This window comes from Copidosoma floridanum, unplaced genomic scaffold, assembly GCF_036245765.1.
Source record: "Copidosoma floridanum isolate Cflo_tuat_1 unplaced genomic scaffold, Cflo_Japanese_pri ptg000016l, whole genome shotgun sequence".
Taxonomy (NCBI): Eukaryota; Metazoa; Arthropoda; class Insecta; order Hymenoptera; family Encyrtidae; genus Copidosoma; species Copidosoma floridanum.
This window is the reverse complement of record NW_028321893.1, coordinates 3,328,609-3,352,437: the sequence shown is the minus strand read 5'-3', so window position 1 is coordinate 3,352,437 and position 23,829 is coordinate 3,328,609. Positions and strand designations below refer to the sequence as shown.

The window sequence follows — 23,829 nt, the reverse complement described above, 5'->3', positions numbered from 1 at the left end:
TAAAGTTTTCGCAAAGTCCTATGCATTATTCTCTTTCATCTTTTTCTTCTTGGACTGAGGTCTAATGGCTCTCTCGATGCGCAAAAAAAACTTCTTAAATATAATCTTGCTACACATGCAGCATGCTGTCAATAAAGCGACCGTTTACGCAGTGGTGTTTTTCTGGCAAACATACGTGGAAAAGCAAATTCAGCCAACACCTGATCAGATTTGAGACGTTAATTTTTCTTCTCCGTAGCAAAGGCAAGAATGTGTTGACGAAATACTTCGTCCAAGGGATTTATACTTACATCACCATGCTCAATGCGCTTCGATTACTTTGTTCCAGGACCACAAAATTTATATCTAGGTACATGCATCTCAAACCGTAGCAAGTCGATTAAAGTGTCAAGAGCACTATTTTGTTCCTCCTCCTCAAGTTTTACTTCTGTTTCTTCACCTTGATCACTTTTCTACTCAATCGACGCCATGTTTGTACGTGATTTAACGAAGGCATAACTTTTTTTAATTTTCTTTTTTTTTGGTGATGTCAGTAATTCAGTACCACTTTTATCAAGAAAACTTTAACCACCAATCGAGCTCTTTTCGCCGCTGCCTCCACCACCGACGCCGCCATCGCTCATGGATGGCTTGCGTGACCAATCGGCTTGTAATGTTGCGGTCGTTGGAGCAGCTATTGCGCATGATCAAGATTACCTGATTAAAAAGTTTTCTTCTTCTGGCAGTTTTAAAGTTTTGAGGTTGAAGTCACACGAGTAACTGACATCAAGATGTTTTTTTTCAAGGTTAAGGATTCGTGGTAAAAAATGTGCTAATGTCACAGTTTCCGAAACATGTATCAAGTTTCAAGTTCTATCAAACACTCGTCGCAATGGTTTTCAGAATGCGCTGACACGAGTAAAAAGTGACCAAATACATTAATATCTAAGCCCGCTTATCAAATAACCTTTCGTAATGAGTTTCATTGTTGTTATTGTAACGATACTAAGGGCTGCACCTCTTCCTTGTGCTATTAATATAATATTTTCGCAAGAAATTATGATTGGTCAATTTTTTCCCCGTGAATCAAAAGACGTCTCATTTTATTAATCATCAAAGTAGAAAAGAATCGTTACCTTACTTGAAGAAATGTGCTGACTCTTATGTATAATAAATCAAACACTTTGTTTTTATAAGTGTAAAACAAACGTTGTCCTATATCACATAATAATCAGCCATCTTCTTACTTTTTAGGAATGTGCTGATTATTTTGTATAGAGTATCCATCACCTTGACTTCTCAAGAATTTGAAAAAAACGGTTGTAAAACAATCGTTACTTCATATAACATCGTGGGTATTCGACGGCTTACTTTCAGGAATGTGCTGAATTTCGTTCATTGAGTGTCAATGTACCATATTGATGCGTGGCTCAGTAAAACAATTTGATTGGTCAGGCGATCTACCTTCGATCTCATATCTATAGCGTATTATTTTACTACGTATGATTATTTTCATACCTAGCATTTTCAACATCGCAGCTACAACTCTATGGTTACACTTTTAAGAATGTGCTAACTTCAGATAATCCAATTATTTAACTGAATGTCCGTAGTTAAATCTCCGCACATCGTTCGTGAGATCACGATGGTTTTGGGCAAGCTAAGTAGTATACAGAGAAGCAGCTCATATACTTGATCAGTTTGTTTCGGCAATCCACGCGCAGCTCACGTGTCTATGAGCGTTTTAGAAAAGAGCTAGCGCAATGGCGTCATGGCAAGTCATACGACTTATCAGTATACTTTAGTACTCCATGCATTGATCAAAATTTGGTGAGTGGCTTCAGAGAGTCACTGCTAAGATAATTTTCTCAAAAAATTAAGCTGATTAACCACTACAGCGAAAAACCGTGTCCCAGCCACGTCTCTGTTATCTGTGTTGGTCAAGAGGTAGCACTCTGATTCCGTCAATTAATAAAGTATTTATAAGCAAAGTGTGGGTAACGTGTCCGAAAGTCACTGATTGACTCCACTATTTTTAGGGGCGAATTCGGAAAATTACAATTCAAGCAGTGATGTGTAAATCTGTGTTTTTCTCTCTACCACTTCCATCAACCTTGCGATCCCCGGAAATAGCGTCTTCGGTCGCACTTTTCTTATGCACACTGTACAATCATCTTATATTATTATTCTTCGTATGATATAGGATATTTATAATATTACACCGCGTTGCTCTCCACGTCTACAAGATTTCGTATGTCTCGCTCTCTGTCTCTCTCTTTCTTCCTCTCTCTCTCTCTCTCTCTCTCTCTCTCTATGTCTCTCTCTTTCTCTCTTTCCGTAACTTTTAGATTTTGCATGTTTTCCCCTCTGCTCAACAATTTTTTTAACTCCTACCTCACAAATACTTACATGCAACACTTTGGCTTCGTCAAAGCAGACCCCTACACAAGTTGTGGGGGCTTGTTTTGACGGGCTAAAGTGTTGCAACAACTACTCACTTAGCATAATCCATCTTTGGTCAGCATTTAAATCACAGCTTCAAGTCACATTCGGGTTTTGTTTGCGATACTGGCAACTGCGTTAGAGTTTATCAAAAATACGTTTACAAAATAGGCTAAGCTATGAAAAATAAGTAAGTATTCCACTTATACCTACTATGATAAAAGCACGCGATAGATCTTCATAAATAAACCATGAAGTCATGATTTTTAAAAAGAAGAGTGATAAAATTAAAACTGTATTTTATTTTTTTTAAGTCAGAACAGTAGAATGAAAGTGATGGAATAAGTACGTACAGTTAATGCGTTAGGTATCAGGGTGAAATGAGATCATGATGGATTTAACAAACACTTTGGCTAAGTTATAAGGAGTTATTTGATAGTAAGAAAAAATGCCAAGTTAATCAAGTAAGTTATGAGTAAAAACTGTTATAAGGATAGAGTTTTTACATTTTATATGAAAAACGTAAGGGTTAGTTTAAATTTTGTAAGAGGAGAAAGCAAGGCAAAAGACAGTGCTGAAACAGTTAACAAAGATTATAAAAATGAAAATAAATAAATCATAAAAATCTAATAATTATTAAGTTACAAGAGATGACAGCAAATTTTTCAATAAAAAGTAGAAGCGAAAATATGATGGACTAAGAATAAACTTCTTATTAAAAGTAAAACAATAAACGGCTGAACATGTACAAGGTGCAATAAGAATCTTACTTTAATCAGTAAAGATGCAAATAAGATCTGGCTCATGAGTTAGGTCAGCAATAATAAGGTTTATGGAAAATGAGAAATAAGAACTTTTTTACTAACTGAGTACCAATAGGAATGCAAAGGATTATGGAGTGTGAATCATAGTTAAAGATAAAAATTAGTATGAAAATGATAGCAAAAAGTTGCTCAAAAGAAAATGCAAAAACAGAAAAATTTATAAAAACAGAAGTTGTTGTGGAAAGTAAAGAATATTAATGAGATGAAAAAGTTGAGGAAAAGGATTTTCTAGAGTTATACTTCAGCTAGAAAAGAAGCAACAAAATATATATGTTATGTTTCATGTATAATACATACTATTCTAAATCTTTCAAGCAGTTTGTGAGTCTCACGGAGAGTTGGATAACTAGAAATTAGATTTTTTCTTGTTCTTGCGATGTTATTTAGGTGATAAATAGATAAGGTGTAATTCATAACGAATGTCATGAAACTTTTTTCAACAGATAACTTGGAGAAAGTGAGTAGGAATAAAAGTGACTGAATGTCGTGTATATGCATAAGCTTATTATTTTTCTAGAAAAAAGTTGAAACCAAAAATGACATGCAAAAGCTTAACATTTGAGTAAGATTCAGTGTAAAAATCTCTTTGTTTATTTGTTAGAAAACAAAATTTGGTGCTTTTTTCTATAAGACGTAAAACTTTTTTTTTAATTAAAAAAAAATTGAAAGTAACGTGACAGACATTTATAATGATTATTTAAAAATAGTTTTTTAATAGTAGTATAATTCGAGATTAATGGGAACTCTACTTTAAAAGCAAGAACATCAGCAAAGAACGATATGTGATTCTGTGCAAAAATGTTGATGATTGAACAAGTGAAGTATACGAAAAATGGGAGGGGACCAAGACAGCGACTTGTATTAGTTCATTTTATTCCATTACGGGTTCAAAAAGCCAAAAAAATTTGTAAAAATGAGATATAGGAAAACGTAATAAATTTGGTATTGAGCGTGATATTAGAGGGTAACCACAATTAGCCAGTTTATCCAAAAGAATATAATTGTTAACGATATTGAATGCATCTTTTATATCAAACAAATCCGTATAGATGTACTTGTTTTTGTTTAAGGTTGCTACGACCGTAATAACGATGTTAAATCGGTTATCTGTAACGAAATATTGAAGTCTTAATCCTTATTCTGGAAAGAAAATTCAACGATCAATTATTATTGGAAGTGGTTTTTTGCAAGGGTATTAAAGTGATTACGGAATACAAGAAAAAGTACATAGATTTGAGACCAACTTTATAAGATTTTTAAATGAATTTAACAAAAATTTTCTTCCAGGAACCTAGAAAAGCTTATATTAACTCTATCGAGAACAAAATTAGAAGTTTTACTTTTTAAAGAGATTTTAAATTTGAGGGAAGGAAAACAAGCATCAAAAAACTTATTGGGATGAAAGGTAAAAAAAAAGTTAGAATTCATACAGAACTAAGGAGGACAAATTCCAATGAATGCTAGCTGGTAACGGTCTCTAAAGCAACTATCCTAAGAAATCTGTGGAGGTCTAGGTTTACCCAGAATTCTTAAAAAATGTATTATTTACTTGACACATAACCTACCTGTATATGAGTGCAAGTATTAGTCGTATCCGTCTCCAGCTAAGATCACTAACACGCCGTACTAAAGAGTTCAGCTAGTGGTTGAAAACGAAACCATATCGTTTTCACCGCCTTTTTTCTAGTTTTTTCAAATGATAATGTTATTCGGATGATAAATAGAAGAGGCGTAATCGATAATGTATATCATAAAACTTTCTTTATAAGATAACATGCAGAAAATGAGTAATAATAAAAGTGACTGAACGTCGTCTATATACATAGGCTAATTATTTTGAAGAGAAAAATGTTAAAAAAAATTACACCCAAAAACTTGAAATTTAACCAAGCTTTAGTGTAAAGATCTCTTTGGTTAATTGATAAAGAACTAAGTGTGGTATTTTTTTTTATAAGACGTAAAGTTTTCTTTTTAAGACAGATTATAATGAAAATTATATATGCAACATATGTAAAAATATAATACTTACTAAGTTTTATTTTACATGGTAATACAAAGCCTACTATGATTTTTCACGAGATTATCACTAAATACGCACACTAAGCATACTACGGCTCGAGTATGATTTTCTTACAAACGTTTAATTTATGATCGACGCTTATAAATAGAGGTAGGGAAAGAAGGAAAATCATAAGAAAAAAAGTGGAAACAATCTGCTATCGCTCTCAAGCGCTAGCTAAGATCTTTAGTACGGCGTGTTAGTGATCTCAGCTGTAGATTGACACGACTTATACTTGCATTTATACGTTTATATATACATAATGCAATGGAGAGGTTAATACAGCGTGTCAAAATATATGAGAGTTGGAAAATAGGATCACACCGAAAAGCCCATAGCTTGTATTATAAAACTTAATAATCTAATTAAACTTTATTAATCTTATCAGGCATTGTATTACCATGTAAAAAAAATCTCAGTAAGTATGACATTTTTCACCTACATAATACCTCATGAATTATCATCAAGAAATGGAAGCCAAAATAATTAAGTTCAAACATCTTATAGCTTAGCATGTTAAAAAGAGTATGAGTTTTTTTTTTACTTTTAAAAAATTTGATAGCACCCAACATCGCTGCTTATAGAGGGTTAGATTGTCAGGATAACAAGAAAAAATATCTGATGGTCTATGGCTTTACATATTTGGATTTTATCGGATTGCTATACGAGAAATTTTAAAGTTTTGGAGAAATTTTCTTCCACTTTAGTACAATGAGTAACGGTATTTTGAAGTTAATCATAAAAAAAAATGATATTTATCAACTAAAAATATGGACTCATAATAGTTTAATATAAGATAGTTGAATTTATTTTTAAAAAAGTTTTAATTTTAGTTTAGTCTCTGCAAATCAAGTTAATTTAATATGATTTCTTGGTATACAGAGATTGGCTTGTAAAGAGTTTAAATAATACAGGAAAGTGTTTGGTACTTTACTAATCATTATTAACAGACTAATCAGTGTAATTCATAAGATTTCTAGACGACATGTATGAAACTAAGTTAGAGCAATAACTGTTTTGCTTGAGCATGTATGCATAACATGGTTGTACTAATATATAATTTTACTAGGATAGTAAAATATCATGACATGTCGTCCCATCATAATGGGACATGATAAGTCTAGACAACGGTTTGGGATCTCACTTGAAGCACATTTATCGGTATTACAATGCTATTCTTTGTCATGCTTTTTATCATTACAAGTCCTGTAGCTAGGCTTCTTGTAACAGTTATTGGAAGTATGTCCGGAAAAATAGCAATTTTACCATGTTCTCGTAGAGTTCATGAACGGTTAAACATCGTGTATGATGTGATATGAATGAACATATTAAGCAAGCTCTTGTTAATGTAAAGACACAATGGTATATTTTATTGTCAGGTACTTGTGTAAAAATTTTGGATTCTTCTTTGTAATTCTCCAAATACTGTAAATTTTCATGCTAGACTGGAGGTCTTATACAATTTTACTATCTCCTACATCAAAATCAACACTTTTTATTATGCTATTCTTGTGACGAGGCTTTTTCTAGCCGATACACAGCCATCCCGGATCCCCTCACAAAACTCTTACTCAATTTCTTACCATGCCCCTACACTCTGGATATCTCTCCTCCAGAAGGTCTGTTACAGGTGTCTGGCGTTCGTCTCAATCGTCGCGTAGACTCGGTGGCATGGTTAACTCTCGGGCAGTATTGTTCGGTGTTCTCCTATGCTCTCTTTTTGGATCCCTTTCCTTACTCTTAGCTCTACCTGTTACTTTGTCCTATATCTAATCACTATCTCTTTCCTATCTGCTTGCTATGCTGCTCCACGCGATACTGACTGCGTTATGGCAGTACACTTCAACAGATGCGCGCGCCCCTCCCGTGTATCCGAAAAATCTTCAACACGCCTAAAAACCGGTAAATTATAGGAGGTTTCAAAAACTAGGGAATCGACGCAGCCGCTCGGCGCTCACACCTCTCCGACGTGTCACGAGCCCTTGCCTCTCTCCTTCTGTATCTTACACACATGCTCACCCAATCATATCTCACACACTTTGATCCATTTTATGGTCTTCGGTCCTTTTTTCTCCTCTTGCTCGTAGTCCGCGGCACCGAGAACACACATTAATTAATGTGTTATCGATGTACATATAGAAAATTTATATGTTATTCTAGGACACTGTAGCCGCCGATGACTTGCCCCGAAATATAGGTATACAGTGACGTGATAGCTTTAGCTACCACGTCACATTCTTATGAGATGATAACGAAAAATAAATATATAGTTACAGTAAATTAATTCTTAGTTACTTCAAATTTGGTGAGTATCCTTACATGTTTCAAAAATGACTTTGATTCTACTGTGATACTTTTTTTTAAATTTTCTTGTTTATACAGTACTTGTTCAGATTTTTACAACAATACGCACTATCTTTTTTCTTGCCCTATATTATAATGCTAAATCTACCTGCGTTTTTCAGAATGTATTAAATTATTATAAGAGTTTGACTGCTATTGTAAGCCTCAGAATATTCTCAACCAAATTAGGCGAGAATGGCCAGAGCGATAGTGTCGGAGTTGGAGTTTTGAAGCACGTACTATTTCTGGGTGTTGAGATCTTCCAAGATAATTAACTATTACTATGTGAGGCACTTTCATTTCATGTTGCAACTGAAAAGGGACACCGAATAAAAAAATGAGAATTCTTATATAGAACATGATTCACCAACAAACTCGCAGATAATAGTCAGACATAGGGTAACAAGTGTATTATTTTTTAAATTCAATCCACAAAATACTATGCATGAGGCAAAATTATTTGCTAAATAACAACACTTAAGATAAGCATCAGTTAAGAAAAAAGGCTTGGGATCGGAAGTAAAGAAACGCGCGTTCTTCACGTGCCACAGCTCAAACACAAAGTTACAATAAATAGTTTGTAGATCAGTGCAGCAAGGAATCATTGAAAATTTTATAAAAGTAACGTGACAATTAGTACGACTATAGTGTTCTTGAATACTTATTATATAATGTTTTTTTTCAAGTTTATAAAATACTATGGATTGTAGATTACAGCGATAAATTTATCTTTCAAAAACATTAGGTATTATCATCCTTTTGTTAGATTTCGTTTTGATTAGGTGACTTATAAACACGCTTGTAAGAAGCCAAAAATTTTGTCTAAATATCACTTGGGACTATATCTAAGATGGTAACGTGATGGAAAACAATGTTCCTGTTGAAGAGCCCTGCTGCTGAAAGGGCTAGGCGAAAACGTAAGACACACATATCTATACCCTCAACCCCCACACACACTTGCATATTGACACATCATTTTAAACTTAACTTTTTTTTTCTATTTTGATGGAATGATCCTATCATGAGTAAATTCTGTCTTTTTATTTTATTAACTAACTGATCCAAGATTACCACAAATGTTGTACAAAGATTTTGCCGTATTTTGTAGCTTACTTACGTGTGATTTTCATGCAGTTTGCAGAGCTAATACTAAGATAATAATTTACGTTTAAATTTACGTACGTACAGGAACACGCTTCAACAGGTATATATTTCCATAGAAAATAAGTAGTAGAGTAGATTAATAATAATATATTTTTTCACTCATTAAATAATTGTACACGTTTAACAGTAAAACGTTAGAAAGTACAATATAAGAACAGTATAAGTCAGGTAGAAATCCAGTTGCTTAGAGATAGGGATCTCACTCGTGAGATATTTGGAAACTACGTTATCTGAGTGTTAGAGATCAGTGTTGAACATATTATCTTATATTTATTATAACCAAAGACTTACAAACGATATTGCTTCGTATTTTTATCCAAGTAAGAAATCTTAATTTATGTTTTAGATGGTGTCCGTTCTTATAGGAATAGTTTACCTCAATCAAAAAATTGATCAAGATGGAGTTATGAATATTAATGGAGCTCTATTTATTTTCCTTACGAATATGACATTTCAAAATGTTTTTGCTGTTATTAATGTAAGTATAAAATGATTGGTGCCTTTAAGTAGAAAATTTAGTCAAGGGTTACTCCATAAACAAGCTTCTGTCTTACTCTTATGACGTTATAAATATTTAAGTCCTTACATCAACTTTGAAAAGAAGCACTATAGGTAAGAAAAAAAAGGATTCTTTTCGGATGGAAATAAAGTTTTTCTTAAAACCCAACGAATGAACCTACTGTTGTCGTTCTGTAAAATTTTTCCATACGGCTAGAAACAGTCGAAATAGCCTTATCGAGCGTGTGAGAAACATGTATTAATAATACATGGTGAAAGAATAGATATACATAAAATAAAATTATTGTGTGCTTATAACATGCTTATCATTTAAAAATTTTTAACGAAGTTCCAAAAAAAATGTCGGATATTTTTTAAACTACAGAATGAAACATATTAAATGATTATATGAAAAATAATTCTAAACATTTAATAACGTTAAAAAATACTTTTAAAAACCAAAACAATATTCAATAGAATTGTCCTAAGTAACTATAACGCCTTCGCTTAGAACAGAGTTCGTTAAGCAACTTACTATGCATCTCTTAAACAAGTAAGTACTCCTTGCTCAAAGTGTTGCAAGGCAGCACATTACGTGATTTAAAATCTGGTTTAAATACTTTTAAAGCACTAAGTTACTTTTTTTCATTAGTTTAAGAGTCTAATTCTTATAATTAATACGGTGTAAGCTCGTATTTATAGATTATATTATTTTTGTTAGTTCAGTAACATTACAAATTTCAAGGTCAAATAAGATGTTTAAAAAAAGAATTTTGTAGTAGTTATAATAGATGTAATAAAGATAAATCTCTTTTTTTAAAACTATAACAAACAGCCCTGTGCTACTGTTACGAATAAAACGAGTTTTCCTTGCCTCTGCCTATAATTTGTCTTTGATGATGCACGATACCATTTTCATCAGGATAGAACGTTCGTGCCGAAATGTATGGTTCAATAAACACCTAAAGTTGATAAAGTGGCTTGTTGATTATCTGTACATTCGCAGTTAACTTAAAATAAAAGTTGTATTCCAAAGCCAATAACTATGCTCGCTAACACAGTGGCTCTTCGCATCGAATTATTTGAAGTTGAATTTCTTGTTTTTTTGCAGAAAGGCTGAAAAAAAAGTTGCTAACGTATTTTTAGACAATGAGAATCCATCTAATTATCTAAATTAAATTAACTATACTTTGACACTTACTATTTTTGGAGAAACGATTTTTATTTAATATGTTTAAATCTCCCGTTTTTCAGATATTTTAATGATTCATTTGAAAATCTGAAGTAGTATATGCTTCAGCCAATATTGTTCGCTCTGGCCTCAGTTTCTAAAATGAATAAATTCTAAAGTAATAACATCTGCCTATATTATTAAAGGCAACAAATACTGCAACAACTTACCAGATTACTGTTCCAAACCAAAAATAAAGGTAAGCGTGAAACACATTTGTGGATCCAGATCAAAAAACTTGCCCGACGCTTGAAACATAACTTTTTAGGCGAGTAACAAGTCAATTTTTTAAAAATTTATTAATCACTTTAAAAAAATTTATCGAGAAAAACTCTTAATTTTTTGAATTCAAAAGTTTCTTGCGTATTTAAAATTCTCCGAGAAAAAAAATTAATTTTTTCGGAATTTTTGCAATCTCAATAGATTTTTAGAGTGTGTATCACGCTTTCTCAGCAACTTCAAATCAAAGCTGGTTAAAAATTGGAATGGGCTCAGAGAATAGCTTAGCTTCGCCGATGAGTTGATTGTCATTCATTTAATTTATCAATGTAATAACGCATATTTGACGACCAGTTTATAGTACAAAAAGTCAACTTCAACAGAAAAAGTAGAGTGACAAATTTCAGTTTGAAAAAAATTCTAGCACCAAAGTTCTTAAGAAATGTTTACTCAAGGTATTAACTTAAATTTTTTTAAAACAGCTGAAATATAGAGTTCTTTGGTAATACGTATACTCCATGTAATATCAGCGATCTTTTAGCTTTATTACCCGTGCCTTGTTTGGACTATATTTATGGGACAGGGTTAAAACAATTATTTTTAATAGATCGCAATTTGTCTTAAGTATCATTTTGTATTTTATAATTCTTACACACAAAACAAGGGCTCACGGAATATTATTTTTTGAAACAAAAATATTATCTTGTTGAAAAACATAATGACATACAAAATATAATGACGATACAGCTGCAGCTGGTACTACAGTATGGTTTTTCTTAGCTTTTTAGATACAAATATAATATGAGTATTAAATATAAACTAGAAATAAGTTTATTAGCATGATGTTAGAAATAAAATAAGCATAGATGTTACGTTGTTTTGAAATCATCGGAAGATTCAATGAAAGTGCACAGTCTTGTACCAGCAAGCCTGGCAGCACGTCGTGACATAGCTTTAATTTGAACTTTTTTTATCTGCTTAATATATTGTGTTACGCATTACAGCCATCGAGCTCCACTTTTCAATTGTTTATTATCGTTCATTAAATGAGTAACAATATATTTTTTAAGACCACACTTCATTAGCGTACATATACTTGTTCCAATAATAAATGCTTTACTTCAGTTCGTTATATCGTTTCATAGAATTTATATTTATAATTATATATTACCTGCCATGGAATTTCATAGACGTGTTACTTTTTAAATACCTTACAACCCACTATTTACTGGTTTTATTTAAAATTCCTTTTGCAAATAATTCTTTATTGATTATATTGAAAGATTAATAACTTTTTTCATCGTAAGAATCACTATTATAGCTATGATTATTTTTTTGCATACGACCTTGAACTATATTCGATTTTGTATAACAGATATTGTATAATATTATAACATATAATAGTATAATATGGCTTATGAAAACTTTATTGATAACATTTTTTTATAACAGCACTGACTGATAATTTCACAGGTACGATTAAAAAGAAAGAAAATTTTGGAAATTTTTATTAAAGAAATTGTATTTTTGATTTTGATTTTAACTTTTTGATTGACTTTAACATGTAATTTACCGAAGATAGAAATTGTGCAGATTGCAATACGGATGTAAAAAAAGTTGGTAGCTAGAAACAGACAAAAAAATCCAAGAGGCCAATTGTGTACCGTAGTTCTTAAATTATAAAGTAACTGTTGATGATATTTTATATAAGAAATAAGAAGGTATCATACATAAAAAATGTCACAACTTATTGTCTGTAATAGTTTGAGTAAGGAACTTAAAATAAAATTTAAAAAACAATACAGCTTTTTCTTATTTTTGAGATAAAAAATCTGCTATGGCGTATTCACAACATTCAGGTGACGATTCATCATTTACAATCTAGAAATAAGAAAATCATGAGGTTAATATTGTAGAAAAACCTTTCAAACGAACAATAGTCATAAATCAAGTTCGCTTTCTTTGTGGCATGTCTTTCATCATAAAAAAATGTTTTTTTTTAAGCATGAAAGCAAGCTCTTACAGACTTACAAATATTTATACTACGTGGTAACCGTTGTTGCTTAAGTCATTTTATAAAAGAAAAGTTTTTTACTCAAAAGCTTTAAAACTGCACATGATATCACATACTGGCATCATACAAACGAAATATTTATCAAATTTTTAGTAGAGCCTAAGTGGATGATATCTTTTACATCTTACAGACAAAATCAGTAATTCTACACTTTAAGACAAACGCCTTCAAGCTTTCATTGGTTTAACTGAAGAAAATTCAATTTTACTTTAGAAGAATATATATCATTATTAATAAATTTAGAAATTCGAACAAACACACAAGCATTATTTGTATTTTTGTTTAATCGTCAAAGTGAAGAATCAAATAAAATAGTTTCTGTTGTTTTTGGCCCTGATCATCCTCAACAATTTGGCCCTCAACAAGTCTTAGATTTTGCAGCTACCATTTTACGAACTTTTAAAAGAGATTTTTTACCCATTTATTTAGATTGAAAGGTAAAAGTCAGGAAGATGTGCCAAGAAAATACATAAATACTACCAGTTGGTAACAATCAACGGTGGTACTTATTTGAGACTTTGAAAGAGTGCAAATAATGAGTATCAAGCTCGTCAAAAAAACCTTTTTACAATTTAATTTATATTCATTTCAGTTCAAAAATAATTCTTGGATTTTAAGAAAATTGTTAAAAAGTAATACTGAATAACAAGACTTATTACAAGAAAACGTTGTTTTTTGATTTTTGATAGAGGATTTCGTGGTGTCATAGAGAATCTAGGAAGCAAGAGTATTAGTGTTTTCCTGCCTCCTTTAATAAGAAAATTTAATCAAATAACAGCAGCAGAAGCAAATCACACTTGCTCAGTCCCTGTACTTCGATGGTTACTGAAAGTAGTACATGGTAAAGTAATTTAAATATTTCAACTGCTTCATCATTAACTTAACAGTTGATTACTTGATGATTAGTTTAACAATCGACTGCTTTATCTTGCTTCATTACATTGTCAAATGTAATGTTTTTGAACAAATTCATTTAAAAAACAAATTAATTCTATCATTTCTACGAATAAAAAAGTTCCTAAAAATCTCCAGAAGTACGACAATGTCGAACTTAAGCTATAGTAGTTAAAAATGGTAGGTAAAGCAGAAAAAATGTTGTTTCTTTAATTTTTATGTTTGATGTATTCGATTCTCCAGAATAAACTTAGAAAAATTAAGACACTTTTTGACAGGATCATACTAATTATCTGAAGCTACGTTTTATTTAGCATAGTAAATGAATAACACTAACAGCATCAGTATGAAATCTTCCAAAAAGACTCAAGATAATATTAAAATTAAGATAAGATCTTAGCACATAAGAAGTTAAGTATTCTGATGTTGTATTCAATACTGATCACAATAGATGAGTTTTAGTGGTATAATATACCATTTCTGTAAATGTCCGAATGGATTTAGAACCATTGGCTGTTGCTCACATGTTGGTGCAATAATTTACAATATTTCTCATGCATCATATAAGACTAAAATAATGAGACCTGCTGAACAATTAACTGTAATATATACTAAAGAAGTCAAATAGTTTCTGCAACTGACAAAAACAGTAATAAGGATTGATTGTGTCTATTGTTCAAACTTAACGTTGTATCCGTAGCAAGGCAGCAATTATGAATGTTTGTATTGAACTCCGTTCAGTAAACTAAATAAGACTTTTAGCATATAATTAAAGTGTTATTCTGTTCAGAGAACACATTTGTTATTTTACTAAAAAAAGCGCTTAAAAAAAAGCTACTTTATTTTCTTTAACCTTATTCTATTGTAAATGGTTAACCTTATTCTATGTAAAGTCTTGCAATGTTAATACAGTTAATTTGAATTGAAATAATTACTACATGATTTTAAATTTGTCTTAATTTTATTGTTAATTTACTAAAAAATGCTAGAACAGCAGTTTCTATGATTTTTGGACTTGTTTTGCTATTTTAAGTCAGTCATAACGCAAGAATTCAACAAGTTCGTCGAAAAGAGGCAGCAGCAGAGATCTGAGCATAAAGGAAACAGCATTTCAATAAACATAAAATTTCAGACCAGAGTGGACACAGAAAGCAGATAAACGTTCTACTATGTGTCTTCCCCTAGCTGCCACAGCTAGGTGAAAGGTACCAAATATCAGGACCTGGGCACAACATCTAATAAGAGCGACCCAAAGGTTTGTCTCTCCAGATACAGTAAACTCACACATCTACACTATACTAGTTAACTTGGGGCAAGCTAAATTTCTCAAATAGGAATTAGGTGACAACAAGACTGAGAAATGCGATACATCTAACACATGTGCAAAACCACGACATGTACGAAAAAACTTAGTTGATAGTAATAGGCTTGGTCTCATTAACGAATGCTGAGCTAAAGAATGCAGAGGAAAAGGATACATCACATAATGCAGCTATAAAAATTATCTAATTTTCGTCACAAATAAGTAGAGAGCCCGAACAGAAATTTCTTGACACTATAAGGGAACGTTAAATCTACAAACGAAGAAGTGAGAAGATTTATGGAACATATTATCGGAGGGAACACCAAAGTAGCTGCAGTAATATGCAAGGCTTGAATAAAAAAAAACGAACATACTGCTGACACAAAGGGTAAGCCGAAAAAACCAGATTGGTCAATCTTTGCTACACCAAGTAATAAATATAAATTAGAAAATCTGGCACAGAAGACATACAAAGTCACCAGCTATAGAATACAGTTAACAAAATGAGCAATAAAGTGGACACAATTAACTCATACAGAATAGGATTTTAATACCAATAGAGATAGATAATGGGATAATATATCTTTTTACAAAGCCTAATATACAGAAAACATGCCCCCCACACGTAAGAATGACTACCTGCGCAGACTGCAGAGCTCGCGAAAAAATATTATGTTCTCGCTCAGATATATAAATGTATAGTATACTATTTTCTGACAATTACCCAACTAATTTTCCACTTTTTACAAGGATGGTATATTAACCAGATTATAGGCCCAGCAAACGAGCTTTTATGTCTCGGCACCATTGCAAGCAGACAAAAAGGATGAGTGGCTGAATATTTCATCCCAGATAATTTTAATTCAATACAGTCCAAGAATTTCTTTGGGAACTTTGAACTATAAATGGCAGTATAAATGATTTCTATGACATAACTGAAGATAGTCAAACGACAAAGTTAAGAATCAGAAGACTACGGGAGAGGAACGCAATATCTGTACAATAGGTTGACAATTCTGTACAAGTCAAAGTTCGAAAGAAAGTGTGGAAATGAAGGTGATTACACAACTAACGTATGGCCTGCACTCAAAATTTAGGTGCAAAACAACAGGTTTAAGCCCAAGCATCCTCTGCAAAGCCGTTGTAAAATCACTTAAAATGGAAAGAGACGGTAGTTTACGGTATGCAATTCCACTAAGTAGAAATGCACGGCCTACGTATATTAATGCAAAAACCGAGTAGGTACCACTTGTAAGCATGGCAAAAAAAATTAGAAAATACAACTAAAAGCACAAGTAGTGCGCAAAAAGCAGCAGGATCAAACAGCAAATGCTGTATGTACTATGACAGCTGAACCAGGTATTCGGTTGAGAAATGCCAAAAACTACTAGCGTTGGTAAACAGCAGAAAGATTTTAAGAAAAAACAGAATGTAACTAAAAGAAAACTACTACTATTGTTGAAGACCGGGACACTCTGCAAGAGACTGCCACTTACGCAAATAAGACTGAAAAGTAGAGGAGAGCCTGTAGAATAAGTGGCATAACCAACCCGTTATCAATATCCTGACCCACAGGAATGCCTGTGATTATGGGGCAGAAATGATAATTTTGATGAAAATAATTACAATATTTATGACAGGGGTAATTAAAATAGCCTAATACAGCCATATAACAAAAACAATAATTATAAGGACAGGTAAAATTACAGCTCTAGAGGTTGTTATCATGATGGATACCATGACAATGGTGACTCGTATAATAACAATAGCAAGGGCAACTTCAATCGTTATGGAAGTGGCAATAAGAATCAAGACAGCAAGGATGGCTATAAGTGGGATTTTATAAGGTACAAGTGGGTTTATAATAAGAGCCCCCGACAGCATGAAAACGGCTTATGTGGTCCTAACAACAGAAAAAAAACATGCAATATTTTACACTGGTAGGGTGTTCAGTGTGATCCTGAAACGTCAAACATAAACTGGAGAAAAAGACAAAGAGAAATTTCTCCAGTAAGAAATAATATGTGAGAGAGGAGTCACAAAAGATAGAGCCACAAAAAGTGGTAGAATTGGTCAGGTACCACAATATCCTGTAACGTTGAGCAGTGTAGAAAAAATTAGAACGTATTACAGCAACGAATGAAAATACTCCTACAGAGCAGAGTGGCAAACACACAAGAATTGGCAGAAAAGTCCGATAAAACTTAATTGGACAAAGACGCTGGACCTACATGTAGTAAATGATAAACTTTAATTCTGAGAGTGTAACAAAAGAAAAGAGCAGTTTTCCGTAATAACTTTTAAGATTCCGAGAACTGAGCATAAGCCATCATAGGTTCAGTGATGTGATCCAAAGTTAATAAATAAAAAGGCAACTTTTTATGCATGCATAGGCCTAAATTTTGATTATTTTGGGCAACTTTCTTTGTACTTACATGCTAATAGACAGTAGTTGTCAAATAGCTATTGTTTGCGTGACTCACATTGCCTAAATATCTCTCTAAGAAGTAAAGGAAAAAAATTTGTTTGAAAACATTATAGCTAGAAATAATAAGGAAAAAATAATCGCAAAATGTATCAATATGTGTAACCAGATAAAATAGATCACAATTCTGGAAGTGTAGCTGCTGTAATACGATGCAATTTATCGAAAACACCCAGAAGACGATAAATGGGGGTTGTGACAAAAGATAATAAGGTTATTTAGTAAGAAATCAAGAGGTAAAATTATAGCAAAATGTAGCAAAAAAATACAGTTATCATTCGTCGATAAAGGATCAAATGAAAATTGGAATAAGAGTAATGTTCAAACAAGGACTAGTTAGACTCTTCACCTCTTTTTATACCGTAAACACTAAGACTGTGTCAAAACCACCAGAACGAAACAATGAGAAAAGGGTAAAAGTATTCGCAGATTTTTGACTGCTTAAAGAAGTTACACTGGGTTCATGTTATCCACTACCATTTCTCAGTGACATCTTAAAGAACTTTACGTCAGCAAGTTACATTACAGTCGTGGACCTCGATTAATTGAAAATTTCTTAGTTGGAAGTACACAAGAACGTTGTACACATGATGGCATTTTTGGGTCCAGACATACTTTATCAGTACAAAAGTATACCTACCAATAATTTGCAAGGACTTGCCAAATACATACCTGAGGGTAATATTCCCTAGCACTCACAGGGTAACAAGGCTATGAAATAGAAGTATATCTTGATAATGGTCTGGCCCATGACCTTAATGGACCCAGGAGATGATTCGCCAAACGGTTTAAATGGCTAGTAGCGTTTAGTAGGTGTAATAGCTACGAATCTTACGATTGGACTCAAAAAATCTCATTTAAAAAAAAAAAAGCGAAAGTCATAGGTCACAACGTAGGCAATGGTTATATAATAACTGATTCAAAGAAACTTAAAGTATCCAGAAGTAACCAGCGGCTGAAAAATATAAGAAAACTGATAAAGTTTTATGGATTCAAAGGCTACAACAGACGGTTTGTTAAAAAATAATGCTCGAGTTGGCTAAACTTTATTAAGACTCTTAAAAATATACACCACATTTAGGTATGGTGACCAAGAGCAGCAAGCATGCAATGCTCTTGAAAACACACTGTGTAGTGAACCATCTGTTCTCAATGCCCCAAATTTGGAGAAATCCTTAATCGTGACGACTTCTGCATCAGACAATAAGCGAGGTGTAATCCTCAGTCAGAATAAAATAGAAAATAACAGACCGCATGGATATACGTCGAGTTCTTTGTTATCCTACGTATGACAACGAGCTGCAGGCAAGTCTATTGGTTAAGGAGGTTTGGTCATTTTTTAGGAAAAGTATTTACTCACTGAATGAAATTAAAGGTGTACTTTAACATACTTAAAGTGCACATACATTTTTCTGATTTTACCAGCCAAATCATTAAGAAAAATAAACCAGTGAACCGTGGATGCTTGGGTACTCAAGTAAGAAATTATACTTCCATAAAATTGTATGGCAAAACATATTATTATTATGACTATTAATATACCTTTTATAAAACGCTTTTGGATATGAAGGTGGTGAAATTATCGTTGGAATGAGAATACCTGCGTTAGTAAGGTGTGGTTTAATAAATATTTTAATATCTTATAACGGAACAATTAGAATTAATATTTTATGACGCAATACAATATAAACCATATAGTGGCTGGCCAGTACAAGGCTGTGATTTTTTATCGAATCTTCCAAAGGTTTCAAAATAACTTTCTAAGAAAATAAGAAATACCCTGATAAAATAGCAGATCGTTCAGCTCTACCCTTTTTTACAGGTTTAATTTTAAAAATTTGCAACATGTATCCCTATAGAAAAATTACTTTAAATTGGATTAATAACATCTATATAAAGCTTTCATTTTTTGTTTGTATAAAAGATTACTATTAGATGCTATAAATAATTATGACAGTATACAACTACAAAAAGCATGCAAAGAACAAATCCATAAAAAATGCAGACAAGGACCGTATTTTTTTAGTCATGCCATAAAAGTTAGACTGTCAAAAACTACAAAAATAATAAATTTTGACTCACCTGAACAGGCAAACCCAGAAACACATTTATAAGTGATCACTGGAAAACAAAAAACTGACAGCGGAGGAAGAGAAATAACGGAAGGTAACATGAAATATTTAACGGGGATGGGATTACAAAGGGGGAGTGCTAGTATTGAAAGTGCCACTATCTATGTATATGCACCTCTTGATACAATGATTAAGATGTATTAACATTCGCTTCTATACTATTGGTCATATGAATTTCTTGTCTTTTCATTAAGTCTTGATCAATAGACCAGAAAGCTTTGAGCAATGCTGTCCCATTAAAATTAATTACAAAAATGCATGGAGCCAAAGAAGACAATAAACATATTAGAATCACAAACGACAAACAAAAGTAAAGACTGCATACATCTATCTTTTCAGAAATTCCAGGAAAATATTTATATTTACTTTGCTCTGACTTATGGGCATTATGTTTACGAACAATACACTACAACAAAAAATTGTGAATTTTATCACTTACATCTAGAGGGAATCGGTGAAAAAGCACACTATGTTCTTCTTAAGAGTCCCGCACACACTGAATCCTTATTATGAGCTAGAAAAAAGGGCTGGTAAAAAATTTTTGAAGAAGTATAAAGAAATAAAAAAAAAAAGAAAAAAAGGTAAGGGAATATACTGGGGAAAATACAGACAAAATTTCAAGAGGCACATAAAAGTGAAACACAAAAAACCAAGTAAGAAAGAGACAAACCCAGACGTGCCCATCAGAAAAGTGGTGAAAGGTGATATAGGGGTTAAGTCATTGCTTCACAACAGAGTTTGGAAAGTTAGGAATATTGACACCACTGAAGAGGTAGAAAATGCGGTTAAGACCTTTTTCACCGAGGAACCAGAGAAAATCAAGGTCAAGTCAAAAACCGAACTATTGGTGAATCGAGGAAATCGCTGACATGCAGAAAAAGTATCCCAGACTCTGTCACGCATCCCAGCACTTTGAGCGAAGAAAAGATGTAAAGGAGGCGGTGGAACTTGACAAGTATGCAAAAAAAATGGTGAGGGCCATTTAATAAAAGTATAATCCGTTGTGGGCGCAAGCTTGTTGCCTAGGTTGAATGAGACACTTGGAGCCTGGGCTACCGCATAGTCACAAAATGACTGAGTGGCTCTGGATCGATGAGGCTCGTGGAGCCATTATTCCTGCAGGACGTTGACGAGGCACTCTTGCCAGTTTATCTGGAAGGAGAGCGAGCTGAGATGGCCGTAGTTTACGAGATTTCATTGTTTACGCGAAGGGAACCATTGGCGATCCTGTTGGCTTTGCTGGAATAAAAGGCACTAGGTCTAGAAAAAATACCTAAAAAAATTCTTAAGATTGTGACAGTGGAGAAACCATATGTTTTGCTGGACATGTTTAATGCTTGCTTAGGAGTGGGCATATTAGGTGGATCGTGGGAGATCCAACGCCTCATTCTTCTTGACAAGGGCAAGGGTCCACCTGTGATCCCAGCGTCATTTTAACCTTAGTGCATGCTGGATGGCTTGGGCAAGATACTGAAGCGATTGATCCAAATGCGAATCCGAGGGGTAGTAAGTCTAGTTGACAACCAGCACGGTTTCAGGGTTTGCAGATGAACATGCCACACGTTAACCGAGGTTTTGGAGTGTGTGAAACGGGCATGGCAAGCTCTTTACAAGACAAGTCATGCTTGTGACCTAATCTTTCTAGACGTTAAGAATGCCTGTAATTTGGCAAAATCTTCCAACATTAGAAGGTCACTGTGCAAGCAGAAGGTACCAGTATACTTGAGAAGGGTCCTGGTTGTCCATCTCCAGGTTGATAGTTGTCCATTTCCAGGACCGTGTCCTTCGGTACAACACAACAGAGGGACCACGAGTGGTAGAATTAACGTCAGGGGTGGCTCATGGCTTCACACTGAGTTCAGATCCCTAGTACCTAGTGTACGATGGGCTCTCCCCATTTAAAATAATAAATGTTATTTATCGTTAAAAAGAACTGTATCCTACAGGTAAATAAATTTGTTTTATACTTTCTACTTTGTGTTATTATAATAATTTTCATATGACAAAAATCTTTTTTCTTTTTATCGACTTTGTGATAAGTAGAAACTAGTAAGGCACGGAAATATTTGAAAATTTAATAATAAATAAATAATAACATTTAAAAAATAAAAATAAAAAATACAACTTAACAATGAATAATTGCGATGTCTATTGTTTTACTTAATCTCTCAAAGCAGGATGAATAATCTCACTTTTACCGTAGTCAAAGTTTCAAAAAAAGTTCAATGTGACTCATGCAAACATTCCAACAGAAGTCAATTGTTCATGTTAACCGGGAAAACAGGGGTTTGCTTAAAAAGATAAAATCTGTCAAAATTATTTGTACGGATTGAGGTTCGTCTCTGTACGTTATATAATTAGACCTAAACTCCAACATCTGAGCTATTGCAGATTTTTTGTATTTACAAGTGAGGTTGTTAAAACATAGTTCCTCGAAATTCCTACTTTTTCCTTGAAAATATGTTTTAGAAAACAATTGTAAGTATAAAAAAATCTAAATAAGATCATTAAGGTCAAGATTGGTTTTTTTGTTTTTTAAAAAAGTTTCAAATACCGCTAAAAATCAATGTTTTTTTTTTTTAATTTTCAATGAATAGTTTTATACTTAGACGTCCCAAATTTTAGTAGTGTGTAGGCCTTAACGTAAAGTAATAATGGTACTTTTTACCAGTTCATCTTTGAAAATTTTTTGTAATAATTCATTTGTTTATTAAGAAAGCACTTTTTAGCAACGTTACTATAACCTCTATGGTAGGTCGGATAAAAACGTGCAGCCAAGTGTGCAGGCAAACAGCATAGGCTCGCAAGAGCGAGCAATGGAAGTGGGTGCACTCGTATCTTGCGTCACCTGTGTAGAAGAAGCCAACGGGCTTAAACTTTAAGTTTGCGAATATTTTGAGATTGAAAGCATAGGAGCTCACAAAGTTGAATGCGTTAATCCCGTGCAAGCGCGTGCGTTGCAGGCACTGCGGAAGATTAGTAGGTCAGTTAAGACAGGTTGGAAGACGGGTTTGCTATGGCCAATGAATACTGTCCCAGTCCTTGACAGTCGTGCTACGGCTTTGAGGCGACTGCACAACATCGAGAGGTGACTGGATCGCGATCGAGGATACGCGGGCTTGTATCACCCCGAAATGGAGTGGCTCATTGCTCAAGGCTACGCGAAAAAGGTAGACGACAAGACGATCGCCTCATGCGTATGGTACTTATCCCATTTTGGCGTGGTAAGCGCGTTTTGATGCGCTTTAGCCCAGTAGAGTTTGGACAGCTTTTGATGCCGCAGCCGCAATGAAAGGCGTATGCTCTAATGACTAATTAGATGCAGATTCCTGACCTTCTGCAGTCACTTCCTGGAGTTTTGCTAAGATTTTGGCAATACGTGGTTGCGTGTAAGTCAGACATACATGATATATTCGTGGGGGTGCATATTCGACCGGAAGGTAGGGGTGCGCTAAGATTTTTGTGGAGAGGAGCATCGAGAGATAAACATCCTCGCTATTATGAGATGACTTAATTAGGGTTTGGCGCTAAATCATCTCCATGCAATGAAAATTTCGTAAAAGATACGAACAGGCAGCATTTTGAGACTAGCAAGCCAGAGGTAGCATCATTAGAAATTCCTACGTCAACGACTCCGTTATGAGTAGACCAAGTGTAGACCAGTTAGAGGCGCTAGTCAAGGATGTAGTGAAGATTTACCTGCATGCAAACTTTGAAATGCGTACCTGGGCGTGCAACGAGGCAATGAGGGTAGGTAGCCCGCAGAGTACAACATTGGCGCATCAAGAATGAACCATTGTATTATGTGACAAGGGCTTGGAACGCGTGCTCGGTATGTACTGGGATCCGAAAGCAGACACGTTAGGATTTAACGTAGGGTTGGCGCTTGTCCCTGTCTGTATTCTGACGGCAAGCGTTCAACCTATGGAGCGCGAATATCCCCGCTTTATAATGTCGGTATACGACTTGCTCAATATGCTTGGGTTGTACACAATTAGATCAAAATTATTCTTGGAGGTAATCTGGCGTAGTGGTATCGGGTGGGATAAACACCTTTGCGAGGAGGTACATAAGGCGTGATGCGAGTGGTTAGACATTGTAATGGAGTTTATCTCTCTGCAAGTATCAAGGTGTATGACCCCTAAGGGACAAGATATCAAAGACACGCAGATGCATGTGTTT

General features: G+C 33.7%; 1 protein-coding gene across 1 annotated transcript in view; it reads left to right on the top strand.

Annotated features, from left to right (window-relative positions):
• Window positions 1-23,829, top strand: part of LOC106645100 (protein white) — a 609,536-nt gene that overhangs the window by 429,075 nt on the left and 156,632 nt on the right. The window contains exon 7 of the mRNA XM_089592398.1: window positions 9,158-9,289. Coding sequence (XP_089448524.1) covers window positions 9,158-9,289 — 132 coding nt within the window. The remainder of the gene's footprint in view (window positions 1-9,157; window positions 9,290-23,829) is intronic.